Consider the following 27,147-nt stretch of genomic DNA (forward strand, 5'->3'; position numbering starts at 1 on the left):
CACTAGTAGCTGCAACAGTGGGGCGCCGAGCAGATGTGAGAGTAGTGAGTGGCAGTGAACGTTCCGACCGTAAACAATTATTTCATTTAAAATTCATAAAATAAGCGAAATAGAATTGATTTTTGTTGACCTCATCAGTTAAACGAACATCCTACTTTCAACTACTGGCTACACTATTTTTGTAAGTGCTATTAATTTATTAATTGTTTTTTTTTTACGGACGAAGGCCATAAAATATTTATGCGCTCTTTCGAGTTAAATTTTTGCGATGATTTTACACAATTCTGAGTTTTTGTTTTATTAAGAATGACTAGGGAATGATTCATTCGCCGTCTAACATCAGCCACTCCTTCTTTTTATCTCGTTTTTAAACCTATAATGTTATTTGTATTGTTTGGGTAATTGCTGTTGATGTTGTTTATTTTGGCGTTTATTTCTTACCACCCACAGTGACATTTCCTATAACGTTGTTTTTTAAGTGGGTTTTCTTACAAAAATGAATGTGGTTAAATCTAAATGGATTTTCCGCCTCTGCATTTTTAACTCATTTTTTATGGAGTGAATACAGATTAAAATATGGGTTCGAATGAATGAAATTAAAAAAAAAGTGTAATGAACTTAAAGAAAGACGTTATAATCATAATTATAGGTGGACTACCAGTTACGCATTAACGTCTTTTTAACAAACCAAGGATGCGAGACGCCAACTGTTATTAAGTGGCGCAATAGGAAGGATGGGTGCTTTTACTTTTAATGACCGTCATGTGCTCCACAATTAAATAAAATCTGACATGAGCAACTATAATAATCTCTTTCCGTTTTCTTGTTTGTTTTATTTTGTCGTTGCCTCTGTTTTGTTTGCGGCCACTCGAAGACCGCTGTTACTTAGTAGAAGTAATAATGCTAATGTATGTAACGAGTTGTAATGAGTGTTTTTACTTTAAATGGCGTTATGTCATTCTTTCGAGTCAACAATCTTAAAAAGGACATGAGTATCGTGTTCCAGTAAAAATGGATACATTCAAGTTTCTACCTTTATCGGATAGAAGAATTTTATACGTTTTTTTCTATCAAAACGTGTAAACCTTGTAGTATAAAATATGTTTATTAATAGCTACAACAAAATAAATGGTCGAAAATGATCGTCAAATTTATTTTTTCACTAATAATTTTCTAGCAAGTTGAATAAGAAAACTTGTTCTGGAAGTACCTATAGTTTTACGTCAAAGTATCACCAAATTTCCTAGTAGTTCATTTACTTTTATCTGCAAAGTATAATTTTAAATGTAACAATAACGATCCCGTCGTTTAAACATTCAACTAAAGATAATTTGTAGCGACAAAAATGTTTTTTTAAAAAAAAGTATTGTTAAAGAACACGTTTTTGAGTGGCTTATTCCATTAAGTATAACTTTGTTATTTAGTTTTTAAGTCTGTCGTAACCATTTAGTTTCAAATTTAGTGTCGTGTCAGAACGTTCTTAAAGTGAAAAAAGAAGTAACACAGAAGTGGTATGAGTGTGAACCATTCGTTTCGTTTTTTCGAATTGTACTGATTTCGGGAAAACTGACATGTTTACATGTATCCACTAAATTACAGTTTTAAAAACTTCGAAAATTGCAGAACGCCTTTTCAAAAAGTAAGATCTGTGCATGTTAACTGTGGCAGACACAATCTGGTTTCCATAAAATTGTTTCAAGTACCAGCTCACTAAATTTATCATAATGTAGGCTGCTGTTACACTCGAGTCGTAATTTTTATGCTCATGTTCAAAAATTCTAACCAAAAAGTCACCGATTTTCTCAACTTCATCGTCCCGGTTGAGGTCAAATATTTCGATCGGTCAACATCTTGCGAAAGAAAACACTGGTAATTTAAATACGGTCGTTTCATATTCTGCAGTAAAACGATAATTTTGCCATGAATTACGCTTTGATAAGACTGCTCACATAAAATTTATGCATTTGTGATGTGAATTGCTATAGCGAGTTGATGAGTTTACGTCGTTTGGATATCTGGTAAATGTTTAAAGTTCTAGATAAAGCGTATACTTCATTACTATAAATGACTAGTAGAAAAGATTTCCCACATGCGAAACTAATGGGATTTGAATGGTGTGTTTACTTTTATTTGTTTAATTCTAACAATTAGTTTGCTTTGTTGGATTAAATGCAGACTTTACCCATTTTGCTAAAAGATAATCATCGGAGATTGTGGGCTTCAGCGACTAATGAATATTTATTCTACAAACTGGTTTTCAGCTATTATAAAGAGTTTAACTGTTTATCAATAATTTATTCTATAGGAGCTCAAAAAGCATTTTAATTTGTTTGTGTTTTTATTGCCATGGCAATCGATGCGTGATGGGTAATTGTATAATCGTAAATATGGAGGGTGAAAAATATAAAATTTGCAATTCAAATTTTATAAGTAGTTGTTTTACCGCCCCCGCAAAAAATCAATTTCTTGTCTATATTAGGTTTTCCATTTCCACAATTTTATTTTTTTAAATTGCTTTCAAATAACAGTTACTGCCGGAAACAATGACTTGAAAAAATTCGGATTTGATGTTAAGTTGTATTGTAGATGGTGTTAGTTCAATCTGCAAGTTTCATATACTGTTATGTCGGATCCTCCCTGTACAAATATATGCGGCACCCGTGGAGATGACAACGCGGAAAACGACGAGAGCACTCTGGAAACGGTAAAGTCGATGTAGTTCTGGGAAATATTTCAGTTAGAAGCATAAATATTTCAGTCGTAAACAATATTGATTGCTGCATGGATAATTCCACCCAATTTCTTTATTTATACGATATGTAAAGAACCTGGAAATATTTCTAAATTTTTCGTCTTGTTGCTGTCGATGTCGATTTTACTGTCAAATTTCACATATGCGTTAGGAATATCGTGAAGAGGGTAAAACGCTAACCAAAATTTATCTAGTCATCCTTACCAACAGTTTGATGACGTACCTCAAAATTATTTATGATAAATATTATTTAAACTTTATAAAATAACATACTTTTGTACTTGCGTTTTATGAATCCGCTTTGAGTTTTCTCTTATTTTTTTTCTTACACTGTCACTGGTATTATCGATATTTTTTGACTTATAGAAGTTATCATAAAAAATAAAATTTCGCAAAAATCAAATATAGATTTTCGAATAAGCGCGATATATTAGACTGTACATCAGAACGGGGGAAATGCTGTCTAAAAAGCCTTTTTATGTAACAGTATTAATCGCAAATATAATATGGATAGATATGGAACGTTGTTTCCATATTAAGTTGTAAATATTTTGTATAACTTTAAACAATAAAAGGCGTTGTCATAAATTTCACACAATGCGTCACAAAATTTTATTTGTAGATATCATATTGAAACTTTTATCAAAACATGTCCAAATACTACTAAATAAATACCAAATACGTAAGTAAATAAATGAATACGTATGTTAAAAATAGCAATGTGTTCTAACATGTTAGAACAAAATTATCAAATTGATTGCTTTTAAAATAGTTTTAAAATTTTGACGGTGTTAAACGGTGAGTTATTAAACGTAATATCGGTTTATACGACCGAGGTCACATTAATTTGACACTTTAATGTGTCCAATTAAGTAGAAATACATGACAAATAGGAACTAAACAAAATGAATACAAAGTCAAAAATTTTGGTACATCGGGGGTTTAAAAGAAACAAAATCGAAGAATATAAAAGTAGAGGTAGCAAACAGGTATAAATACCTACATGTTTCGAGTATCTAAAGTTCAACATACTCCACTGAGACAAACAACATCGAATGTCACAGCAATAAATACGGTGTGACACAAAAAACGTCCTCAAGTTGGCACTGGACGAGTAAGCTGTTTTTTCATCTTCTGTGATTGGGAAATTAAAATCCAGTGACAACTAGACATTTTTACTGATTAGACGTTACTTTTTTCAAGAAGGGAGATCAGTTGAAACATTTTTCTAAAGAAAAGTGACCAAAAGAATGAGGTTTGTACGCTTGATAATAATATATGTGTCGCACCTTCTTTTTAGTGAAGAATACTCCTTACAAAAAAATTTGAAGAAATGATGCGATAGAAGGATGTAAAAGAAACAAAGCGATGAAAATGTAAGAACAAATATGAATGGATGAGTTGAAGACACGAATGTGTTTCAGTAGGAAGTATTGCGAAAGTCAAAAAACCTCAAGATAATACGTGTGCAACCATAATAAAACAAACAAGAATGAGTTATGCAAGGAGACCAAACCTGCACAATGAAAAATATATTGGCACCTGCAAACACCGTGGCCTGTTAAAAAGATAAATCGTAAACAAGTATCAGAAAGTGACACAAATGAAATCTATCAGATTTTTTATTTTCATGTCCAGTACAGTTAATCAAGTTCGTACCACGTTTATTTGTTAAAATACTTTTTTAAATTGGTCCCTTGGTTCATAAGTTCTGAATTTTCGCTTTTGTAACCTTGAACATTGACCGCCAAGAGCGACCCAGCCTATGTTGTTAATTAATTTAGGTCAAACTTCATTCCAATGAAGTTCAACCACAGAGTTTCCGTTTGGGCAATATTTAATTAAGCATTTGTGACTCAACTCAATTATAATCAGGAATAGGGTACGCATTGATTGACAAAGTTTCGCGTTCACAACGGAATAACAATTCCCGGTAAAATCAAAATAAAATATTACGATGGCATTCAGGTCTAGTATTTCTTGCCAATAACCTGCGGACAAAACTGTGAAATAATCGACCATTACGGCTGAACCGCATTGTTTTCCGTTATTTAACCACAACAAACTATCACACCATCCATTTGTAAAGTGTGTAGCGTGGTCAAAATCTTGAAACAATAAAAACGATTTAAAACTTTCTCAAATAAAAAAATTGTAAACAAAGCAAATGTTGTTAACTTTTTCTGGTCATTTTTCGCGCTGAAACTTGAAACCCGGCAAGAAAATTCCAATAAACGACATACGACGTATGGTCATATGGCATCTCCACGTATACCGTCTTCGAGAATCTGACCCGTTCGGTATGTGCACTGCTTGAGGCTGTACGTGATACGGCTAGCTCAATAACTGCCGTCCAAAGATAATCTTTATGATATGTCCATGTTTGACCACATCATCCAGAAATCATCCATGATCGCTGTTATTAAGCTTCATTTTCATTATGCTTTATTTAATATCGCTATTATGAGTAGTAGCAGTTCGCAGCCGTTTCTAAACGCATACCTACATGACCATTACCATGAGATGTGAATGGGCGAAATTATACTTTTAAATTGATTCATTCAGTACGAATTACATCTTAAGTGGAATAACTGTGATTTTACAATAGGCGTATTTTAAAAATGGTATGACCTTCCAAGGTTAGCTTGTGATTAGAGTGAAAATGCGATGGCTAAAAAGGAAAAATCGTGGTGTTCGATGAGTGTACAACCAGGAAGGAGCGGGTTTAGAATGTTGACATGTGCATTATTACGGGTTTTTATTTCTTTGAAAAAGCAATAACAGTTCGGTTAGACGGTGGGTTTTGTTTGTTTCTCCACGCAGTGATATAGCGGTTGTTGCAAACTTTTTGTAATGTGGCTAACCGTCGTTTATTATTTAAACATCATAACTCATAAGACGGAAAAACAAGATTCAGAGCTGACGTGAATTTTTAAAAAAGACTGTTCAAGAAATATGAATTAAAAAAATGTTTGGACTTTTTTACATCAACAATGCGATTAAAGTGGTAACTTGAAACAAATGAGCTTCTTAGTGCTGTGCACGTATGTGACACAAGACACAAGATGGGTAAATGATCCTTCAGTTTGTCGCGAACTCAACAATGGAACACTCTACGTTGACTTCAATGAATTTTAGATGTTAAGCAATTAAATTTCAAGCTGTTGTAAATATTTGATAATGCATTTTTTTTTTTCAGTGGTCAAATTTCCACATAAACTGTTAACACCAAAGAGTTCTCTGCCACTTTTGAATGTTCATAAATCAGTATATTACTTCCAGTGACTTTCACAAGTTCTTGTACATAATTTTGCTGTTCAAATTACAGGAAAATTGAATGCAAAATTTGCCAATCCACGTAATTACGTACTATACACGTTAGAACGTCGTAATTATTATAACTAAGTTGGAAAATACAGATAGTGTATATTTTACAAAAGCAAAAATTATTTTATTATTGAATTAACGAGTAACCACGCTGTTAGTGTTCGCCATTTTTGAGTTGTTTCCACCTTTTTACCTTAGATCATCTTTTTACTTGGCGTAATTATACAATATGTAAGTACTTGCTTACATATTGTCTAATTATAATAATTAATTGTAACAGATCTCCCTTTCCCATATATCTACCTGTGTCGATTTTTATTGACAGATAATCCCCGAAACTACTGAACCGATTTTTATCAAATTTTATGTGGCATAAGTGTAAGTAGGTGGTAAAACGCTACCAAAATTTGTCTAATCATTACCACCAACAGTGAAATAACGTAGAATTTTTTTTTCGTAGTATATAACTCCTATATATATATTATAACATACCGTACTCCATTATTTGTGCTTTATGAATCCGCCATAATCTTTATCATAGTTGTTTTACAAACATTTTTGTGCAATTTTTGTCACGAGTGCCACGCTGATATTTGGGGTAGGCGCATAATGAATTTCCGGTAGACATGTGGAATGTGGATTTCTGCGCGCGTTAACAAAATTGAGCTTTATTCGCGTTGGTTCGAATCCCATTTTCGTCGGCATTTTTTTTGCTAACACATTGAATTTGTTTGAATGTTTGACTTCAGGTACGAGGGAAATCTTGTCTAAATAACGTTAGACCAGTTTTTACGGTACTGAAAAGGATATATTGAAAATGTCAGTGATTTCAATGTTGATAGAACCACTATTAAACTTTTAATGCCCACGCGACGTTGCCACGTTATTGTAATGATTCTTTCGATATGTCGGTGTCTCTTAAAAAAGTACAAAATCGCAATAATTATCAAATTTAAATATAGAAAATACCTGAGAAAAGAGAAAGAACAAAACACAGAATAAAATGCAGTACTAAAATACAGGTGTTCTTTAAAAAACGGAACTTGAAATAATAATACATATTTGAAAATTGTAAGAATTTGTTTTTATAAACACTTTGTAAAATAATACTGAATTTTATTTGCACCACAACAAAGCATATACCTTTATTTGTACATCCAAAAAATATTGTATCACAGATTTTTAAAATAATCCTGTTATAATTTTTTTGTGAACCCTTCCGTTGCTAAAAAATCTCAAGAAAATTGGAACAACGTGGCAAACTCGCAGTGGAATTTAATAAATAAATTCTAGTTATAAAGACTAAGAACGGTATAAAAAATGTTGAAAATTATTTTAGAGTATGTTCTTCAAAGAACCATATAGCTTTAGTACATAATATGTATATACCTACCGTGTGTTTTTTTAAACCTCTGCTCTAGTTGGTCATGTCGCTGCAATTAAAACACCTGCCGTAAGCGTCATGGCTAACTAGAGCAGAAATTAAAAAAAATCACCCGATATTAAAAAGCTTGAAGAGAAATTTTGTGTAAGAAAAACATAATGGAAGTAGTAGCAATTATTTCCTATTTCCATCCATATCTATGTGTCTGACAGATGGTTTTCCAAACTACACAGCGAATTTGAAAATTTAAGAGTACATATATACTTTGTAGCATATGTAATTTTCTTAAGATTCTTTTACTACACTTGGCTTGTGATTAGAATTATATTACCTACTTTAACATTAAAGTGTTTCTTATCAATTTCAAAAAACTGGTCGAAGATTATTGCAACAGAACTTTCCTCGCCCCTGAATAAAACAAATCCAGCTTTTTCGAAAAATTATAAAATTTGATTATGCAAATTTAATTTTTTTATGAGAACCCTTATAAGTTAAAATAAAGATATCTAATAAATAACGCTAAAGTACGCATTCGTTTCAAATGAGTTTTCCTCCAAAACTTTGTGATGACGTCATCAATTTTTGGGAGGGAATAATCGAATAAATTTTGCTTAACGATGTTCATGATTATGATAACCTAGAAATATTTACAAGACTTCAGAGCATTCGATTTAGCCGTTTCAAAGTTAAGTTGCAAGATATTGTTATACAGTTTTGATTTTTTTTTAAATCTGGATGTTTAGGATGAAAATTCAATACAGATTCACAAACCACAAGTGCAAAAGTATCTTATTTTATAAAATAAAAAAAATGCTATTATAAATTTTGGAGATGACGTCATCCCATTGGGGGTAGGCATGATCAGCCTAATTCTAGTAGTTTCGGAGATTACGTGTCCAATAAAAATGGTTACAGACACCACACAGACGGACAGATGGACCGAAATGGGAGACTATTTTTTTCGTACTCTAGGGGTCATGGCACGTCGAGCAAATATGAAAGTGGCAATTCGCCCAATGGACTCGATTACTGTACTTCCTTAGCTTACACTCGGAAAGTAAAAATCATTAAATGAATATTTTGAAAAAAATTATCCTGACGGGTTTTGCAACATTTACTGTGCTTCAGAGGTGAGAGATACTCTGTCTAGAGAGAGAAAAAAAAAACAGAAAATTGATATGCTTAGGCGTGAGATACATCACCCATGGGCTATAAAAAATAGAATTATTAAAGGATACAAAAAATTATAACAAGTTTTCAGAACAGGTTAGATTAAAGATTATAAGTAGCGGTTCATAAATGATCACAAATAAAATTTATTTCAACATTTAAGAGAGATTTGCTTGTGGTAGAATGATTATAAGTTTTTTCTGACAATATATAATTAAAAAAAAAAAAAACAGGTTGAGTAATTCCGAAACCTAGATCTATTTAAAAATGGGAATTCCAATTTAAGTAAGACTAGAAAAAATTGTTGTTCTAAGTGTAAATACACACACGCGAGCACACACACCTGTAATCAGTTTTCTTTTAATAACAACGAATGTTTACATGTGCACCAATGATTACTTGATATTGCAGACCGAGAAGTGTAAACACATTGAATGTGTTATCGGATTACTTTTGAACAGTGACAACTACAAAAAGTAATTTCAAGCAAATGTAAGATTTCAGCAAAAAAGAACAGCTGAAAATTCTGTTCTAGGAGTAATAAAAAGTCTTAACAGTGTTGAGGTGTATAAAAATATACAGGGTGATTCTAAACTAGCGCACTAACTCTATGGCACTTTGTAAAGGACTGTTTATTGAGCAAAGAATTTTGACCATATTTTAGTTCACTACTTACTTAGTGTTGGGTACATGAAATCGATCGAATTTTCATTATTCAAAATCATTTTTGTAATATTATTATTGTTAATTTTTCAACTACATATTTTAATCTGTATATCTGAATCGATATTTTGTCTTTGTAAGTGAACGTCAAATTGGCGTAAGGAATTTTTGAATCATTTTCTCGAACTTTGACTTCTGATCTACTTAGTGTGCCATTTTTGAATCACTCCCTATACTTACGTGTTGATTTGTAAAATGATATTTGCCGTTGACAGTATCAGAGGGACTAAAGAAACAATCTCAATAATATGACCCAAAATATTAAAAAAATACTGAGATAACGTTTCAACAGACAAAAATTTTGGCTACAACATTCGGAATTTGTTTAATTACATGAAAAATGCGCAAAATTCCGACAAGGTATGTTACGTGAATAAAATTGGTTTACAGTTTATTGCGTTTTTGTGTCTGAACGTTTCCGTAGAGATTTAACATGGTTTCGCGGCCAGTCCGACACGAGCCTTATACGTGACCGGCAGATCCATGTTCACCCTGTTTTTTTAATAAATAGTGAAGATTAATGTAGCGGATAAATTTATGCACAGTTGAAAAGCTTCAACTTATCTTTTAATATTAATAGTCGGCTATTTCAACGTTTTTGAGAGTTTTAAAACTAACCAACAGAAAATTTTAGGTCTTGCGTATTTTGAAACAGTTTATTAGAAAATGAGATCTTCTACATTCTGTTAATGCGACTAAGTGCAAAGGAAGAATGAGTTAGGTGAAACAGCTTGTGTTTACAAGCTATTTCGTAGGCGTAGAAATGCCTCAAAACGAGTTTCCGTAATTTTTGTCGATAGAAAAATCGACTTCAAGTCATTTGTAGGTTGCAAGAAGCTAGTTGCTTTGTTATAAAAATCTGTTTGTATTAGCCTTATAGTGAGAAGTAATGTTGATCTTGAAAAGGATCTACGTCTTCACCGAGCGAGAAAATTACACCTCTTGAGCAAAAACCATAAAAAATACAAGTATCCGGCGATTATTTTTTTCCTTACGATATCTCAGTAAGACGATTGTTCCCGCTATTTCGTAACACCTGGCTACCAGGTGGAAACCGTATACCAACGGTCGCATAACCGCGTCTTTCACTCTTGCATAATATCCCTTTGTGCCCTGCTAATCGTTCAAGGGAAGATCCGGTTCCTTGTCAAAAATTTTCGTATGCAACTGTATAACATTGTTTTTTATTATTATACTACAAAGTAAGCTCTCCACTCTGATAACAGCAGTAGTATGGCACAGTTGCTGATAATAAAAATTACCAATTAGCTAATCAGTTCAACACAAAAAAATCACAGTATTACAATATCTGCCAATTAAACGCAGTTACCTACCACTTGATCGGCCGGTGTAGTTTATGTTATTATTAAAAACATTTTACGCCGCTTTAATGCTAAACATACACCCGGTGTTATCTCTGACGCCGTGTTGTAAAAATGTCATAATGTTTGTATACTAATCACACTTTCAATGACACTGCAATTTCCTTATATGCGTCGCTTTAAAAAAAAAAAAAAACAAGTAAATTACTATAAAAATTGTTACTATGGGATTAATCGCTAATGTCGACCTTGTGGCTCAAGTTTTAACATTTTCCACTACACCTGCGAAGCGATCTTATCGTTAGAATTCAATCGTACTTTGTTTAGAAAACCTAAAAATGAAACAGTGTTGCATATCTGTTTTCAAATCGACACGAATTGGCTCAATGTCGACCTTTTCCACAAATACCTCTAAACGTAAAATCTAAAAAATTAACTTCCGTATCAAATAAAGTGCGCTCTTACTTCCCACCTTCATTTTTACTTTTCCGCCACAAACCCTCTTCCTTTATGTGAATTTTACGTACACACCTTCAGCCAATATAAAACTTTCATTACAAACGTGCTGTAAACAAGGAAAAATTAAATTTGCGTCCAATCTACGCCAGGACACGCCAGTGCAAATAGTCCTGCAATATGCTTCTCGTGTTTGCAGGAATAAATAGGATGGTCTGATACTTAAATAATACATGAAATGTTAGGTAGGAAGAAAAATGTACGTTTTTGCCCCGTTTAATTCGTTGGAAGTTATGCAAATTGAGTTCGTCGTGAATGAATAAGTGTTTACGTAAGGGAAAATTGTCTTTGAGTATTATGTTTTTTAAAAGTAGATCGATTGTTTTCATATCGACCAAAATTACCCAAGTGATACCAAGGTTATGATTACTAAAAATAGTACAGATCGAAGAATCGAAACAATGTTCTTTATTTGGCGATCGGGGAAAGACTGGGTAATTGAGGTATAGCACACACGCTAGAATGGACACAATTGAAAAGTATTTAAACATTGTTTACTTTTACCAAAATACATACGCATCTGCTTTTTATAAGATATAAAAATAAACATAGCAAGAGTTTTTTTATCTGTGTGAAGTTAGTGCCTCATCCCAATTAATTTCAATTTCGTCCAAAAAATAAATACTTGGACGTACTGTTATTTATTTTATATATTAAGAGTAGAATTATTTTGATATAAACAAATACTTATTATTTATAATGTAATATTTATTTTAACACCCACAAGTCCAGGGGAAAACAATGGATGTGGTACCACAAAAATTTGTAACATCGCGTAGACATGGAATTATTTGGTTAATAAGCATTCACTTGAGATTTGGAAGACAACACCTCAAATCACGTTGAAACTTAAAACCATTTAATTGGATCCCAGTCATTAGGGGAGGGATCTTTCAAAGAGATTACCTAAGTCGGTTCTGGTTCTGCTTGGCAATTAGCCCTTTGACATTTTCAAGTGTTGAAAATTTGGTTTAAAATAAGAATCTGCAGTCAAACTAAGAAGGAAATTATACGAGCATGCAAATATGTTAAAAGGTTAACTAAAACCTAGCGGAAAAGTTTTATCCAGACGTAGGAGTGTGTTTTAATCAATCTTTTCACATGGACGCACCAAAACAAAACTCAAAGAACAGTATCTAGAAAGAACAAATATTTTTTGAAGACAGAGTAAACATTCAAAGTCATCAATTGAGCGATTCTCCTTATTAAGAAATAATGGAGAAAGTGGTTTCCAGAACTTAGAAAAGTTACACAACCAAGAAACTTCCAAAAATCGTAGTTGCACGAAAAATTCTTCAAAGATTTAGATGCAGGTAACATTAAGATCACAATCTCTTTGATTTGGATGAATAAATCCAGAAGTCTGTTACTTGCGGTTAATAAAGTACCGAGTGACTATTAACGTTCGTAATTTTTTTGTCAGGTTAACAATAAATTTCAAATTTTATGATCAGACCAGTGTCGAATTGTGACGTCAGGACCTCGGAAAATTTCTCAGTGGGGCTCGAAACAGTCTACTTTTTTTTTATACAACACATTTTTCACATATACAGGATGTTACAATTACAAATGCAATAAATATTCCGAAAATATAATAGACGCATAAGAAACTAGATATTATGTAAATAGTATTATTTAAATTTTATAACATAAGATACTTCTGCACATGTGGTATATGAACCCCTATTGAGTTTTTACCCTAAACATCCAGATTTTTGGAAAAAGAAAAATCAAAATTTCAACATCTTGCAACTTAACTTTGAAACTGCAAAACCGAATGCTCTGAAATTTTGTAGACGTTTTAAAGTTATCGTAAGCATGGTAAATCGTTCATCAAATTTTTCCATTCATGCCCCTCTAAACAATAATGACATCATTTTACAATTTTGCCATTTAAGTTTTCTTTAATTTATACTTACCAAATATAAATTTTGGTGATTCCAAAAGGATTGTTTGTTATTTCAAATTCAATACTCATCTGACGGATTCGGATTGGATTATCGGACGTTTTCGATGAAATTTCTAAATTGAATCAGAGGAAAGTAAAATGGTACGTTTCACCCCACTTTTTTTCATTTATTTGGTTATTTTTACATGTTTTTTATTTATTTGAAGGTACTTTATCATTTTTTCAGCAAATAGTCAGGAATTTTGACGTTGAAGTTTTTTTTATTTCTTTTTTATAAAATAAAAAAGTCAATTTGTGACGTACAGTTTTTTTGATGTATTATTTTAACATTTCACCCCATTTTTTAGATTTTTTTTTTAAGTTGTGGATTGCTAAAGATTTTGGCCAGATTCCAGCGGACTTATATAGATACCTCTGACTTTGAGATTTTTACAAAAAAAAACACTTCAACGTTAAAATTGGCCTAATTAAAAAAAATGGGGTGAAAGTACCATTTTACTTACTACTAATTTGCCCCTTTTTTTGGTATTATATTACGTATTTAGTTTTATAAGATTGTATATTCCTGCATGGGTGATTCATGAATTTGTGTCGAGTTTTCATCCTAGACTTCCAGATTTTTGAGGAAAAAATCAAAATTGTATAACAACATTTTACAATTTCCCTTGCAAAAACCGAATGCTGTGGAATCGTGCAAATATTTTAAGATTATTTGAAACATGGTAAATCGTTAATCAAAATTTATCCGTCCTCTTACATTTTTGCCAAATTTCTTCAAATTTATTAGTGTTTTTGGGAAAAAATTGAGTATGAATTAATCAATTGGTCCAAATTTCATTTTCTTTTAACCGCTGATGCTTGTAATCTGAACGTGCTAATAGTCGAATGGGGTCGAAGTTAAGCATATATGTACTGAGAAATTGAGAATGTCAACATTTTTTCTTGTTAGTTATCTGCTTTAAATATATTTCACATTTAAGTACGCAGTGGCTATGGGGATGTTAATTACGCCACTTTATAGAGGTTAACAGTTATCACAAAACGAAAATCGCAAAATCAAATTTTATAATTTTTTAAAGAAGCGGAATTTGTCAAAATAACCTCCCACAATTTGTTTACAAACTTTATTTTTCAATAAAAAACACGGTCAAAGATAGCCAAGGATTTTTGAAAATTTATCATTGATAGAATTCTTGTCTTGATAGAGCACCGTCAATTTTAAAGTTTGACCCAAAAATGCAATGATCAGAGACAAACCTTCAAAAGTCAATGACTGTTTTTGATCCTGTTTTTATTGTTCTTGCTGTACAATGAGACAATTTTAGATTTAACTTTATTAACTTTATAACATCTGCACATAAAAGGCCGAGTAATCAGTGCGCTAGAATGATAAAAATTTACATAAATATATTAAAAAACATAAAGATGCAAAAATTCCATTCCTTACGAAACAGTATCAATAAAAAATCAGCAATGTTTTTGTAGCAGTTTTTATCATAATAGATAAGGTGTTCTATCAGTTAATTTTAAAACACTTCATTCACTCTTAACAACTATCTCTATTTTTTAGCAGTATGATATTTTCCACTCAATTTCCTTAAACTGCCATCGAATTTATCGTGCGATAAGATACAGAGATTGAGTTTTCTTCTTTAGCCTCTTTTTTTCTCTGACCTATCTGATGTTTATTTTCTTTCGATTTAAAAATTCCCGTCTGCAACATACATTATACAAACTTTAGTTTATCTAGTAATTATTGTGTTTTTAATATTACATTTAGAATTTTTAATTTAGAAATTTGCTTTAAAAAATATCTGATAAATTTAATTTCTGTTTGCTTAGGAAATTTTTTCATTACAAGTGACAATATCGATATACTACATACATATTTCACAAGCCTTTTGAGGAAATATAATTAAGCAGACATAATTTCCACTATTAGTGGTTGGTTGCCAATTCATCGTTGGCAAATTTAAAATTCCATTGTAATCCATCTTTTATTCCTGGATTATTCAAATCCAGTACCAAATAAATTGAAGGCTTTTGTTCTAATATTATTTCTTAATTCTTTCTTTATAACTTTCTACTTGTGTCTACATTTTCTTTCTGATGTTAATTTCTAGTGACAGATGGGCTATATTTAAACAGCGTTAATGTGCCTCTGTTAAAATATCCTGAATATGCGTGCCAAAAATTCTCCAGCTGTGGTTATAATATGATCCGGAGCGAAGTTATTTCGTTGCCAGCGAGATTAGGAGTTCCCCCTCTGATATGTGTTTACTGTAGTTGATAGATGGCAAGATACATCAAGGGACACGTGCCTTCACGCTTAAGAATTGTATTCAAAACATCTTTAAACGGTTTATCCAAGCCTGTTCTTTTCTCTACGTTCTTATTTAGGCGGTCAGATTGAAACATCCGACAGTATTCTATTCCCGAACGAGTTCTGGATCCCCTATCGACTAATATTAATAACGATAGTTTAGTTTGTTGATCAACAACATAGAAGTAGCGGTAAGTAGCATTAAATAAAAAAATATAGATTTAACAATTGTCGTAACTCCTAATTTTACGTTTTGTCGTGTGATATAGAAACTGGGGAACTGATTTTACGTATTATTTCCTTTATTGTTTTTGTTGGGAAATAGGTAAATTCTACAATCTGCACATCTACATGATAAATGAAGTAAAACTGCTATTTCCTGCCTTTGAGTGCAATTTACAACTCGCATCAGGGTCATTCAATTAAAACTTCTCTTGTCTTTTTTAATGAATGAAATAATAACAGGAAAAATAAGGGAAACAACGAAAATTGTGCGCGTCGATGTAGCTTTAAATTTAAAAAAAGATATAACCATAAACGTTCTAACCACTATTATCTGCCGTTCTCGTGATTTCCGGTCTTTATCGCTTCGTTTATTATCCAAGCCATTAATTTCTACAATAAGGTAAAAAACTAATTTCAAACAGTGATATGCGATTATTAAAAAACTTCTCATGGATAAAATTTGAAGGCGGCTGAAAATTACAGCCAAAAACTAATCTAAAATTCATTTCCATACTTTTATTGTAGATAGGCGGAATATTCCTATTCGCAGGAAACGGCCATCAACGGTCAGATTAAATTTTCATGGGGAAATTTTAATTACGTTCCATATATATGCAACCAACAACGCATAAATTCCTAGTCATGTCGTAGATATTTATTATTTGTAAAGGAATCCTTTATGCGCCATTTAGCAGAAGCTTTCGCTTAGAGTAATGGGGTCAAAGTCTTTAATTAAATGTACTCGACAATCACAATAGAATATGAAAACGGCATTAACTTTATTATATTTTGCTCGTACGTGCTTGAGCCAAAGCTCGGTGTCTCTATGGCACAGAATAACGAACAGAAGCAAAAGCGAAAGCACTGACAGAGGGATAGGTATCGATTGGGCTTTTGCTTGTTTAACTATTTTGCCTCTGCATACGCACCTATATTCTCCATTTTTCAAATGCGTACAGCGTCGAGCTTACACGATATTTTTCTATTAATTTTTTATACATGCCTACAGAAACTTACAACGTGTCTGCAAGAAACGTGATATTTTTCTAAATGTTTCTTCGCCGACACGATAATGACATGTTTTGATAAATTTGTTTGTTTATTGAGGGACTCTGTATAAATGTATCATCTGTTGCAGATGGTCTCTATACATCCACCCACACTGCCCTTTAAGTTGCCTCCAAAATGACTGCAATGGTGGAGCTTGAAAGTTGGCTCATTTATCAGTGCATCGCTACAGAATGCAGCAACTGCTTGTGTGAGTCTACATTTTTCTTCTCAATTTCTCCTTGCTTTTTTCACATTTGTGTTCTTTGAGTTCGTTTAACCCCTTTTTGTTTTTAGGATTTTTTTCTGTTGGTCCTAATTTTTAAACACTAGGTCTAATGTTGGAAACGCCAGGTACGTTCACATTTTTATTTTTTCTGTAATGCGTGTTTGTGCATACTGTAAAAACGGCAATTTTGCGCAAAATATAAAATTCTGAATTTTTAATGCAAATTTTTCGCTATAAAAACTTAGGGGTGTCGTGTCGACGGGCAGTTAAGTTGCTGTTCTGAAAGAACTTCAAGTAAAACAGTGCAGTATCATAAATAAGACGTGTTGGCTTCGTTGTTTCAGGTATTCTGAATAGTATTAATGTCGAACGATTTTCGGTGCGATGCATCATGAATAAGTTTTCTACAACATCCTCTTGAAACTTTATCACATAAAAAAGTGTAGGCGACGCCAGCATCCGCAGACTGGCAAGCAGATGATTAACTATTTTATTATCACATTATTCTTTCTTTACTACGTATTTGAGTATCTAGAGGGAGGTTGTTAGCACTTCCAATTTAGAGCGTCGTAAATTGTTTGAAAACGTTAAAAATTAGTCAAAGAAATAACGACAAGAACTTTATTTTAGTTCATCGCGAACTAGTGACAACTTATTTTCATTATTGGGTTTGTATGTTGACATTCCCGTTTCAACATTCTCGTGTTATTTGGCACGCCATGAGACTGCCCTTGACAGAGGGCTTCTTTTGAAAAATATTTACATACACTGAAAAAATTTCGTGCTTGTTATTATCGCTTCCAGCATGTTTATTGATATTTTCGCATGTCTTGATGGCGAAAGAAGATAAGTTCCCACCAGAATCAAAATACTATACTTGGTCATGCAATGTTCAAATATTTATAGTATTGATTGCGGTCACTTTGAAAATATTCCTAGCGCTAACAAAGTTATTCCGACAGTAAAAATTTCCGCAATTTCGTCCGAATGCGGTGGCAGTTTTGAGATGTGGTTTATGCAGTATGCACAAGAGGTTTTTGTTTCAATTTAAACTAGTGTAACATGGTAATATTGTTTTCCAGTCATGAGCGAAAGCGCATTCAGGGCGCGCGACATCGGTCTACGTGCCCAGAAAAAGATTTTGTCCCGCATGGCCGGCAAAAATGTGGCTAGAGCATTCATTGATGACACTACGGCATCGTTGTTGGATAACTTATACCGTCTTGCCAAGCAATACGTGAGTATGCTTTATTAAAATACACCTTTGATATTAAATTTTGTCCCATTTAAATCAGTCGTTCTCGGTTTTTATCAGCCACCCGAATCTAGTGCCTCCCCAGTTTTAAGTTACTTTCACTTGAAAGGTGATACTGATCACATTAATTTCGGTATACGTAATTCAGTGCATTTATTTTACTGTATGCTTTAAAATTATATTCCTTTGTTCGTAATGTACTCTCGGGTAGACCTTAATTCACGCTAAAAAGATTTCGAACTGAATGGATACACATTGTCTATGTTCATTCAGTCAAAGAAATTAATAGGAGAGGTCGGAATTGTATGCAAAGATTTCTATTAAAATATGCGCATACATATATGCATCAAATATCTACAAAATATACACAAAACAGAAAAAGGTGTCCAATTTTTAACAAAATATTGTGTAAATATTTACAACTAAAAAATAGTTATTCCGCATTGTGGTCCTAGCCCAATGCGCTACAGCCCCGTCTTGCTAAAAATAACCTACACTTCCATTTCATCGTTGTGGCATTGTCGTATAAAATCGATCAAACATTCTTGTTTATTTTTGACAGCGGTTGGGTTACTTTGAAGAAGATTAAGCCAATTAATCACATGATTATATTAACAATATGATTGCCTTCAAGAATATGGGGCCTACTAGTTATCCGTCATTAACTAATTGCAGCCTCAACATAAATTTTTTTGAGGATGGAAGGGGATCTCAACATCAATATGTTGATTTTCAGTGCTCCACATTCTCATGTTTTGAGAATTAATGTAGACACAAATGATCGGTTCACTTACAATTTTGCAACAATGAATAACTAAGTCTGTTAATAATACTACATTCTGAAAATGTGTTGAAAATCCCATACCCCAAACGTAGGGGATTTTCTTAAATCTGGATAGTACCTATAGATAGTTTCCTTTATCAAAAGCAGATTCTCAATATTATCAGTAAACATTTTTTGATATGTTTAAATTAATATAGATTTGTAATTGAAAATTTTCCTTTAACGGCAGCGGATATAAAAATGTTAAATCAGGTCTATAAAATTATTGAAACGTTTTATACTGGGTACTTGGTGGACTTATTTATCCAGGCACTTTGAAACTATTTAAATTAAAAAGTTTCCAATAATTCAGTTTTAAAGTATAACATTATTTAGATATGATTTAATAACATAAACATCTCAAATCTCAAAATTTTGACATGCAGTAGTAAATCCCATGTAAACTGTGGAAAATACAATGTATTTATTTACCTATAACTTGTGATGATCTACCTTGCTTTTTAAGTACTTTTATGCATATATTAGATGTCATAGTTTAACTTAGAAACTATAAAATCGATTGCGCTGAAATTGTTTTGATACCTTTTAAAAACTTGATGACGTCATTTGAAAATTCATTTCTTTCAATTTGTCTTTCTTGAAATTGAGTGACATTATATTTATTTATAATTTGTAATTTGTAAAAACGAACAGATGAAAACACCCTTTTGAAAGCTTGATAGATTATTAACATTGATTTCATGTGGACAAAACAACGTTTAAAATGTGTTTATGTGTCCGCTCTAGAATATTTGTCGTAAAAAATTATTAAATAAATATTTGACACACTTCTTTGTCGCATGAACAGCAACAGGTAACATCTTTCTTATGGTTGAAGATGAGGACTGAAGTCGTCGAAACATGTCCCTCTTATACTAAATAAAATTCAATTTTAAGTAACGTGGAGACAAACTAAATTTCTACGACCTCCAGTTCGCGTAATTGGATCTACATACATCTTTAAATAAATGTTTATTAAAATGTACTTCGAAATGCAACCTTATTCGCTCCTTAAAAATATGTTTTTGGTTTTTATAACTATTTGTACAGGGTGTTTAAAAAATACCTACATACTAAATAACTTAAGTAATATTATTATTGTTTAAATAAAAAATGGTTTCCTAATTTTTCAAATCTCCGGGGTACTATTTTATTGCAATGTATAGGCGTTGTCACAGAAAAAATAATGTTAAATTTGTCGAACAACCTTTTATAATTTATTTAGAAAAATGGACGTATTTGACTGGGCTCCAATGGCGAGGAAAGTACTGTGTAAATAATTGAGACCGATTTTAGTCAAGTAACTAAATTTTTAGTGTGCATTTGTAAAATATTGTCACCATAATCTAATTGTAAGAAAATATACTTAATTTTCAAAAAAACTCGAAAAATTCGTAAAAAATGAAAAATGCTAACATATAAAAAAAATGATCCTCGCTTTTGAAGTGCAGTCCAACAAATACTGCTTCTCTGAAAAATCATAAAATTTGATTTTACTGTTTCATCATAACCTCTATATAGTAAAACCAATAAAGAAGGTACTAGTCATAGTGTAATAACGAGTGATCAAAAAGTTTTTAGATTAGAGTTGGTCATGAAAATATTTGTAATGTCTTTGATTAAAATGCAAATGTCCAAAATTCAAATTATTGAAATACAAATGAGGTTATGCATGACCCTTGCAGTTTAATCAAAGACATTACAAATATTTCCATGGCAACTCTAATCTAAAAACTTTTGGATCACCCGAGAAGATGAAATATTCTTTAAAAAAAGACACTTGGGGCCCCCGACAAGTTTCGCCTTCATTAAAAAAGGCCAGTTGGGCTTACGGAGAAGGTTTCAAATTCTTAAAAAAGGCATTTGGGGCCCCCGAGAAGGTTTCACATTCTTAAAATAAGACAGTTGGAACGCCCGATGAAGGTTTCACGTTCTTAAAAAGACATTTGGCTCCCCGAGAAGGTTTAAAATTTTTAAAAACAGACCTTTGGCGCCCCGAGAAGGTTTTACATTTTTAAATAAACAGGGGCGTATTCTCACCTTGTCGAGAAAGTGGGGTGATTTCATCAATAATAGGTCAAGTTTGGAATCGAACGCGCGACGTCCGGTCCGCATTCCTGACTCGCAACCACTAAAACTAGACCACGACCGGGATGCCGTACGCTAATGGTAAACTGTTATTATACCGTGCTAATTCACAAAAACATAATTGTTTTTACAAAAATTTGGGAAATACTCAAAGCGGATTCGTACACCAAACTTATAGTATTATATTGTTGTATAACAGTTAAATCAAATAAACATCGAATTCTTTGAAATTACATAATCAAATTGTTAGTAGGGATGATTAGCAAAATTTTCGTTAGCATAGCAGCAAAAATGGATACAGACATCAGACAGACAGACGGAAAAAGGAGACTACTTTTCTCGTACCCTCAGGGTTATGAAACGTTGAGAAAATATAAAAGTGGCCAATCGTCCGATGGAGTCGATTACTAACTTCCTTAGCTTACGCTCCGAAAGTAAAAATTATTTATCATTAGTTACCGTTAACTACATCCGTTCGTGTTATTAATTATTATTATTATACTAGTAATATTTGAAATGCAAAGAGCATGATTAAATTAATCATTAACTTGCGATTCAAAAATGTAGACGGAAATGAAAAAGTGTGTGTATAGTCACTGAGTATATTGGCACAAGAAATATAGTGGTTTTTCGACTTTGACTTCTTTGTTAGTTTTGTTACCCTTGTCAAGGAATGCAGCTTATTAGATACAAATTTATAACACCATCCTAAACTTAAATAGCGACTCCCTGTTGTATTTGACTGGCATCTTCTAAATAGGGCCAGCGTATTTTTAGCCATATTAGTTTGAGATGTTCTTTGTTCAATGACGAGAGAGTTGGGAAAGTCATAAAATCATTGCATCTCTTGTACCAGTATAAAAATACGGATAGGTACGACAAAAATTTGACAAATTTCGACGCTTTTTTCCAATACAAAGAAAAGTAAAAAACTTGTCAACAAAATAAATATTGCTACAGCCACTATACCTTAAGAAAATATGCCATAAGTTGTTTAAAAAAAGTGACTTGCGTGTCAAAACTGGAACATCTGCACATGCAGAAGCTGCATATTTCAAAAATATTCAAGTTTATTTCCTGGAAGCCTTCGCATGTGTAACTCCTGTTTGTATAAGCTGTTTCATCTGAAGCGATCAATCAAAACATTTCAAAACTATCAACTGTGTAGAAAACGAATCATACTACAAAATGTATAAAAAGTTTATTTAGAAACATCATTAACTTGATTGCCATGTGTTTACTTTTTCAATGAAAATTTCTTCTAATTAATGTTTTTTGTAAATATGTATTACAAATGCAAAAAAATCAAATTCAACAGTAGAGTTACTCTATCTGTATATAGTTTTTTGAATTCATTGTAATGGGGAAAAATGGCAGCGTTTATGTATCAAAATTAAATCAATTAAATTATTCTTCTCTTCTCAGAATCGCTTAGAAATTTAACCAGTTGGTTACACATCCGACCTATTACAAACATGACTAACAACGGTCGTCTAACCAAAATGAAATGAGGGTTATATTCTAATGGAAAATTTAAAACTTTGCAGTACATTTCCAGTAAAAATATCTTTTTTGAGGAAAGATGTAGATGTAAAAGAACAAATTCAACTCAATCTGAGTCTAGTACGTAATAAAGCAACCATTTTGACATATCTTTAAAAAAACAGATCTTGAGTCAAATCATAAAGTCCAGAATGTTTTTCCAAGTCCTGTTACTAGAAATACCAGAATACTCAAATACGCACAAGGAACATATCGCTGACGCCAAATTATTTCAGTGCCTCTATATGAGCACATTTATAGAAAGCTATCTCGACTGTATACGTAAAACAATTCATGTCAAAAATACTTCAGCCATAATGCTTAATAATAGTAACAGTGTTGCACTGAAACCTCCTTTTAGATATTTACATAACATCATCCTCTAGAGAGTCGAGTCCAGTAGTTATAATTCTAACTAGCTGACCACTGACATCCTAGTCCAGATGTAATTTCAACTAATGTTTCAAACAACTACACGTAGTCCCTCTCCACTCCCGTCACAATTTTGATGGAGCAGTCGTTTAACTTTTGTTTTGTATCCTCCAACTGGAAAACTGGAGTATACACCTTATTTTTAACACACCACAATCAATTGTGGTCAAAGTCGTAGTTCATGACAAAATCATAAAATTTCTATTAGATCGCCATTCTTGAACTGCACTTTTCAAAGGATTAGATTTTGTTTGTGGCTGACCACTGGGAAGCTACTCTAGACATTAATTTCTCCAAGGGATTGAAGAGTCCCAAAGCACCATTCATGGAAGCATATTGGAATACAAGGGAATCTGCTTTAATGGATTGATTCATGTTTAAGTAATCGAACCTTGCGATTCAAGATTGGTGATGTCCTTAATAAGCCTGTTGGTTTCGTGTTTGGAGTGTCTCGGGACTCCGTGCTTGCTCCTTTCCTTTTTATAACTTTTACAGTCGACATGAAAGATGTTTTAACATTTTCATTGCCATTTATGCCGAACGACAAGGTTCAAGACGATTTGACACCTTTAATTCGTAAGTGATTGTGTCAATGACTTTTTTATTGTGTGATGAGTGAGCAGTTTAGTAAAATCAAGTAGTTGAATTGTTTTTCGCGGTCGGCGAGGTGATACTTTGAAATGCTCCACTTTTTTCTCGTTTTGAGTTCTTTTTTTTTTGACTTGGTCGTGTCAAATTCGTCAAAACGTACCGAATTAAACTATCCAAAAGAGTTTTTCGAGATGAGCAGTTTTTTTCTCGGTCAATGGGTACATATTTATACCCCACTGGATAAGGACTGATGACGATCGAACTTGCCGAAACCGGTATCCATTAACGAAGAATAAAAAAAGTACTGGAAAGTAAACATGTGTTTATGTCCAAAAAAAAAACATTTTAGCCCACTTTCACGCAGAATACACTTCAGAAAATACTAACTTTGGAGGTTATAACTTATAACAAACCATCTAAGGGAATCGTTCTCAATTAATCTACTTTCATTTTTCCATAGAAAATAAATAGGTACATATTGGTCCGGAACTGATGACTAAATTAACGGTGCTGACGTAAAAGTTGATTTAGCGCTGCCATACAGAGTAGCAACCTGTTAAAAAATAAATTAAAAAAACTATAATCCTATTTTAAAAATAAAAGCTGTCAAACTGGAACTGCCCCGATTACATACAATATCGAAACATGGTTTAAAACCACTCGTTTACAAAATTAGCTGTGTCCAAATTAATAACATACCTACAGTTTGTAAAAAATGGATTTTTTTTAAACTTGATATCGATTCGAGGATTCTGAAGTCTAAAAAACCCGTTTTCTAAAGAAATAATTGTTATTAACCTCTGCATTGTGTGAATAAACTTTATTCATACCTACTAATCATCTCTTTAAATAAATTTTTCATCTTGAACCCGGAATGAATAATCTTATCTTAAGCAATTATTTGATTTCAATACACCCATTGAGATACAACTACAGATTAGCCACAATTAGTAATTGATTATGAACTGCATCTACACGGTCATAAATTGTTCGACATATCTGATTACCAGTGTTTGCAGAAATTTAATTATGATTAGATATCTCCATCAACAATATTGGTTAATGTAACCACAAAATGCATAGAGCAGATTTTGCGTCATTATTTGAGATAATTAAACGCTTTCATGCAATTTATAGCCGAATCTATTTTTTACGGACAAAGTGAATAAAAGTTAAACAAACTCCGCCTCTCTTTCAAAGTGGACACGCCCTGTGCATGGCACTTTTATTCGTCCCCTATGATTTGTTCGATACAGTCACAGCCATCCATAAAAACACAGTTTACCACCATAGATTGAATATTTGTTTCACAGGGTGTTTTTTGTTTCTTTTAAAAAATAATCCGTTGGTGTGTTTTAAATAATAACCGCCGTTTTCCTTTTTCAGTCAGACAACAAGAAAGAAGCGGAAAAGCTCATAAAAAACATAATAAAGGTGGTGATCAAGCTCGGAGTCCTCCATCGCAACGGCCAGTTTTCAGCTGAAGAACTGAAGCAAGCGGAACGGTTCAAAACAAAATTCCGCATGGCTGGAATGGCCATCATATCTTTCTATGAAGTTGACTTCAGTTACGACAGGAACTATCTGACAGCAGCTCTCGGAGAGTCCCACAAGTGCCTCCAGTTTATCGTGTCCAAACACCTAACGGAAAAATCTTTATCACGAATTGATAGTGTTTTCAATTTCTTCTCGAACGAACAGTTCTTAGATGATATTTTTCAAGTGAACTCTCCGTACAAGGAGACATTGGGTCGGATCGTCGCAGACCTGAATAAAGCCATAGAGAATGGGGATCTCTAGTGTTGGAGACGGTGTTCTTGTGATTTCGTTTAAATGTGATTTTAATTTAGTTGTTGGATTTGTGTATGGACGTTAGAGTAATTATTGTTGCATGGTTTTTATGTAGGGACTGTATAGGTATGTTTGTACCTATATAGGTACTTTTTGTTGTTTTGTTTATGTGTTAGGATAGTTTGACGGTCTCCACAAAATTACAGAAATTTTGGAAGAGGAAATTTTACAAAGTTCGGTGCACTTGATGTGCTGCTAAGACCTTAGTTGTGATAGCCATTTTATGTTCAGTGTTGATAAATGTTACCCTTTCAAGAAATGATATGTTAAGTTTTTGGAATATATTTAGTAGAGGAATTTAGTACGTTGTGACTAATCTTGAAAGAGGTCCAAATGTGTAAAGTATAATTTTCTACTTGACTTTTTAGTGTGTACAGTGACAGTGTCCGAACACCTTTATCTTCATATCTACAAAAAAATGGAAAAAACCCAAACTCAAAAAAATATATTTTTATAATAACCAGACTCCAACGTGTGGCGCTGTCTCTGTACTTCCTAATTTTTATGTCGCATCCTATTAAATCGCTTCGATATAATTTCGCCAGAAATGAAACTAACTTTTTCTAACACGATGCTTATAAGCACGTATTTCTTCAGCTGATCACTGGTGTAGTTAGATGCGTTCACTCTAAACTTAACAAAAAAGTTTCTATCCTGGCATAAAAACCTTATCCTAAAGCACGTGTACATATGGATTAACATATCTTTTATTTACACAATTTAACGATATTGTAGAAGTAAGATATTTTTGCACCAAGAAATATTAAAATTAGGCCGAAGTCACGATTCACGAGCCTAAACATAACTGTTGTGAGTATTTCTAAATACAAAATGAAAGCAGTTAAGACAATAAGTCAGAAAAGTCATAGGGGAATCCCATCTCTATTCATTTTCTACTAGTCATAAGTGTTTACTTTCTAGTTGTATCATATCTATTATTTATTATGCGTTAAGCCAAATGTTGAATTTTATTAGTTTTATAGTGCCGACTTCAAGCCATTTTTAAATGTGAGGATCATTTTTATTAGAAAACATCTGAAAATGTGGACTTTAGCTTTTGATTTGTGAAGGGACGAAAGGAAGATTAAGCTGAATTTAATACTTAATGGAGAAATCCGTCGTAATAAAGAAATTGTGGATTTTCCCATCGTGTATACGATTTAGCAGAGTACAGCGGCTTGTGAGCAATATTACGTAAATATTTCTTAAGTTAGTGGTTTTACAGGGAGAGATCGTTCATTTTTACATTACATATATTTTTTCAAAGGTTGTATTATTACTATGCATAAGTTTGAATGCACGTTTTTCTGTTTATTGTCAACTTTAGAACCATAGATCTCAGTAAGATATTGAACGATGTATGTTTTCAGTGTTTTCTGTATTTAGTTGTCCGTTACATCAAAATAAACAATATCTATGATAGTTTGTATTTTATTTATTTGGTAGTGCTTTTCGAATATAATGTCGGACAAGCAAAGAGAAGATATTGATTGGTTTGGTTGGACAGTGGCACTTCTATGGGTAAGTAGAACATTTTATAATTATTGAGATTAGAACTCGACTCCCAGCAATGGAAAAACAAGTACAGGAAAATTAGTGACCACCTCTAACACTTATTCCAATGAAAGAGCAAAACAA

General features: G+C 32.6%; 1 protein-coding gene across 3 annotated transcripts; it reads left to right on the forward strand.

Annotated features, from left to right (window-relative positions):
* LOC135126921 (protein salivary glands marred) lies at positions 1-26,931 on the forward strand. Of its 3 annotated transcripts, none has more exons than XM_064053155.1 (4): positions 1-181; positions 16,790-16,909; positions 18,010-18,164; positions 25,045-26,931. In XM_064053155.1, the coding sequence occupies exons 2-4, from the start codon at positions 16,837-16,839 to the stop codon at positions 25,456-25,458; spliced, it is 642 nt and encodes a 213-aa protein (XP_063909225.1). In that variant the 5' UTR covers positions 1-181; positions 16,790-16,836; the 3' UTR covers positions 25,459-26,931. The 3 variants fall into 3 exon arrangements, with proteins under 3 accessions (XP_063909225.1, XP_063909227.1, XP_063909226.1); XM_064053156.1 differs by lacking the exon at positions 1-181 and adding an exon at positions 16,996-17,052 and having other exon boundaries at positions 16,821-16,909; XM_064053157.1 differs by lacking the exon at positions 16,790-16,909.
* Positions 26,932-27,147: the final 216 nt, after the last annotated feature.

Source organism: Zophobas morio, unplaced genomic scaffold, assembly GCF_036711695.1.
Source record: "Zophobas morio isolate AGI-343-1 ecotype UQ-CSIRO unplaced genomic scaffold, CSIRO_AGI_Zmor_V1 ptg000011l, whole genome shotgun sequence".
Taxonomy (NCBI): domain Eukaryota; kingdom Metazoa; phylum Arthropoda; class Insecta; order Coleoptera; family Tenebrionidae; genus Zophobas; species Zophobas morio.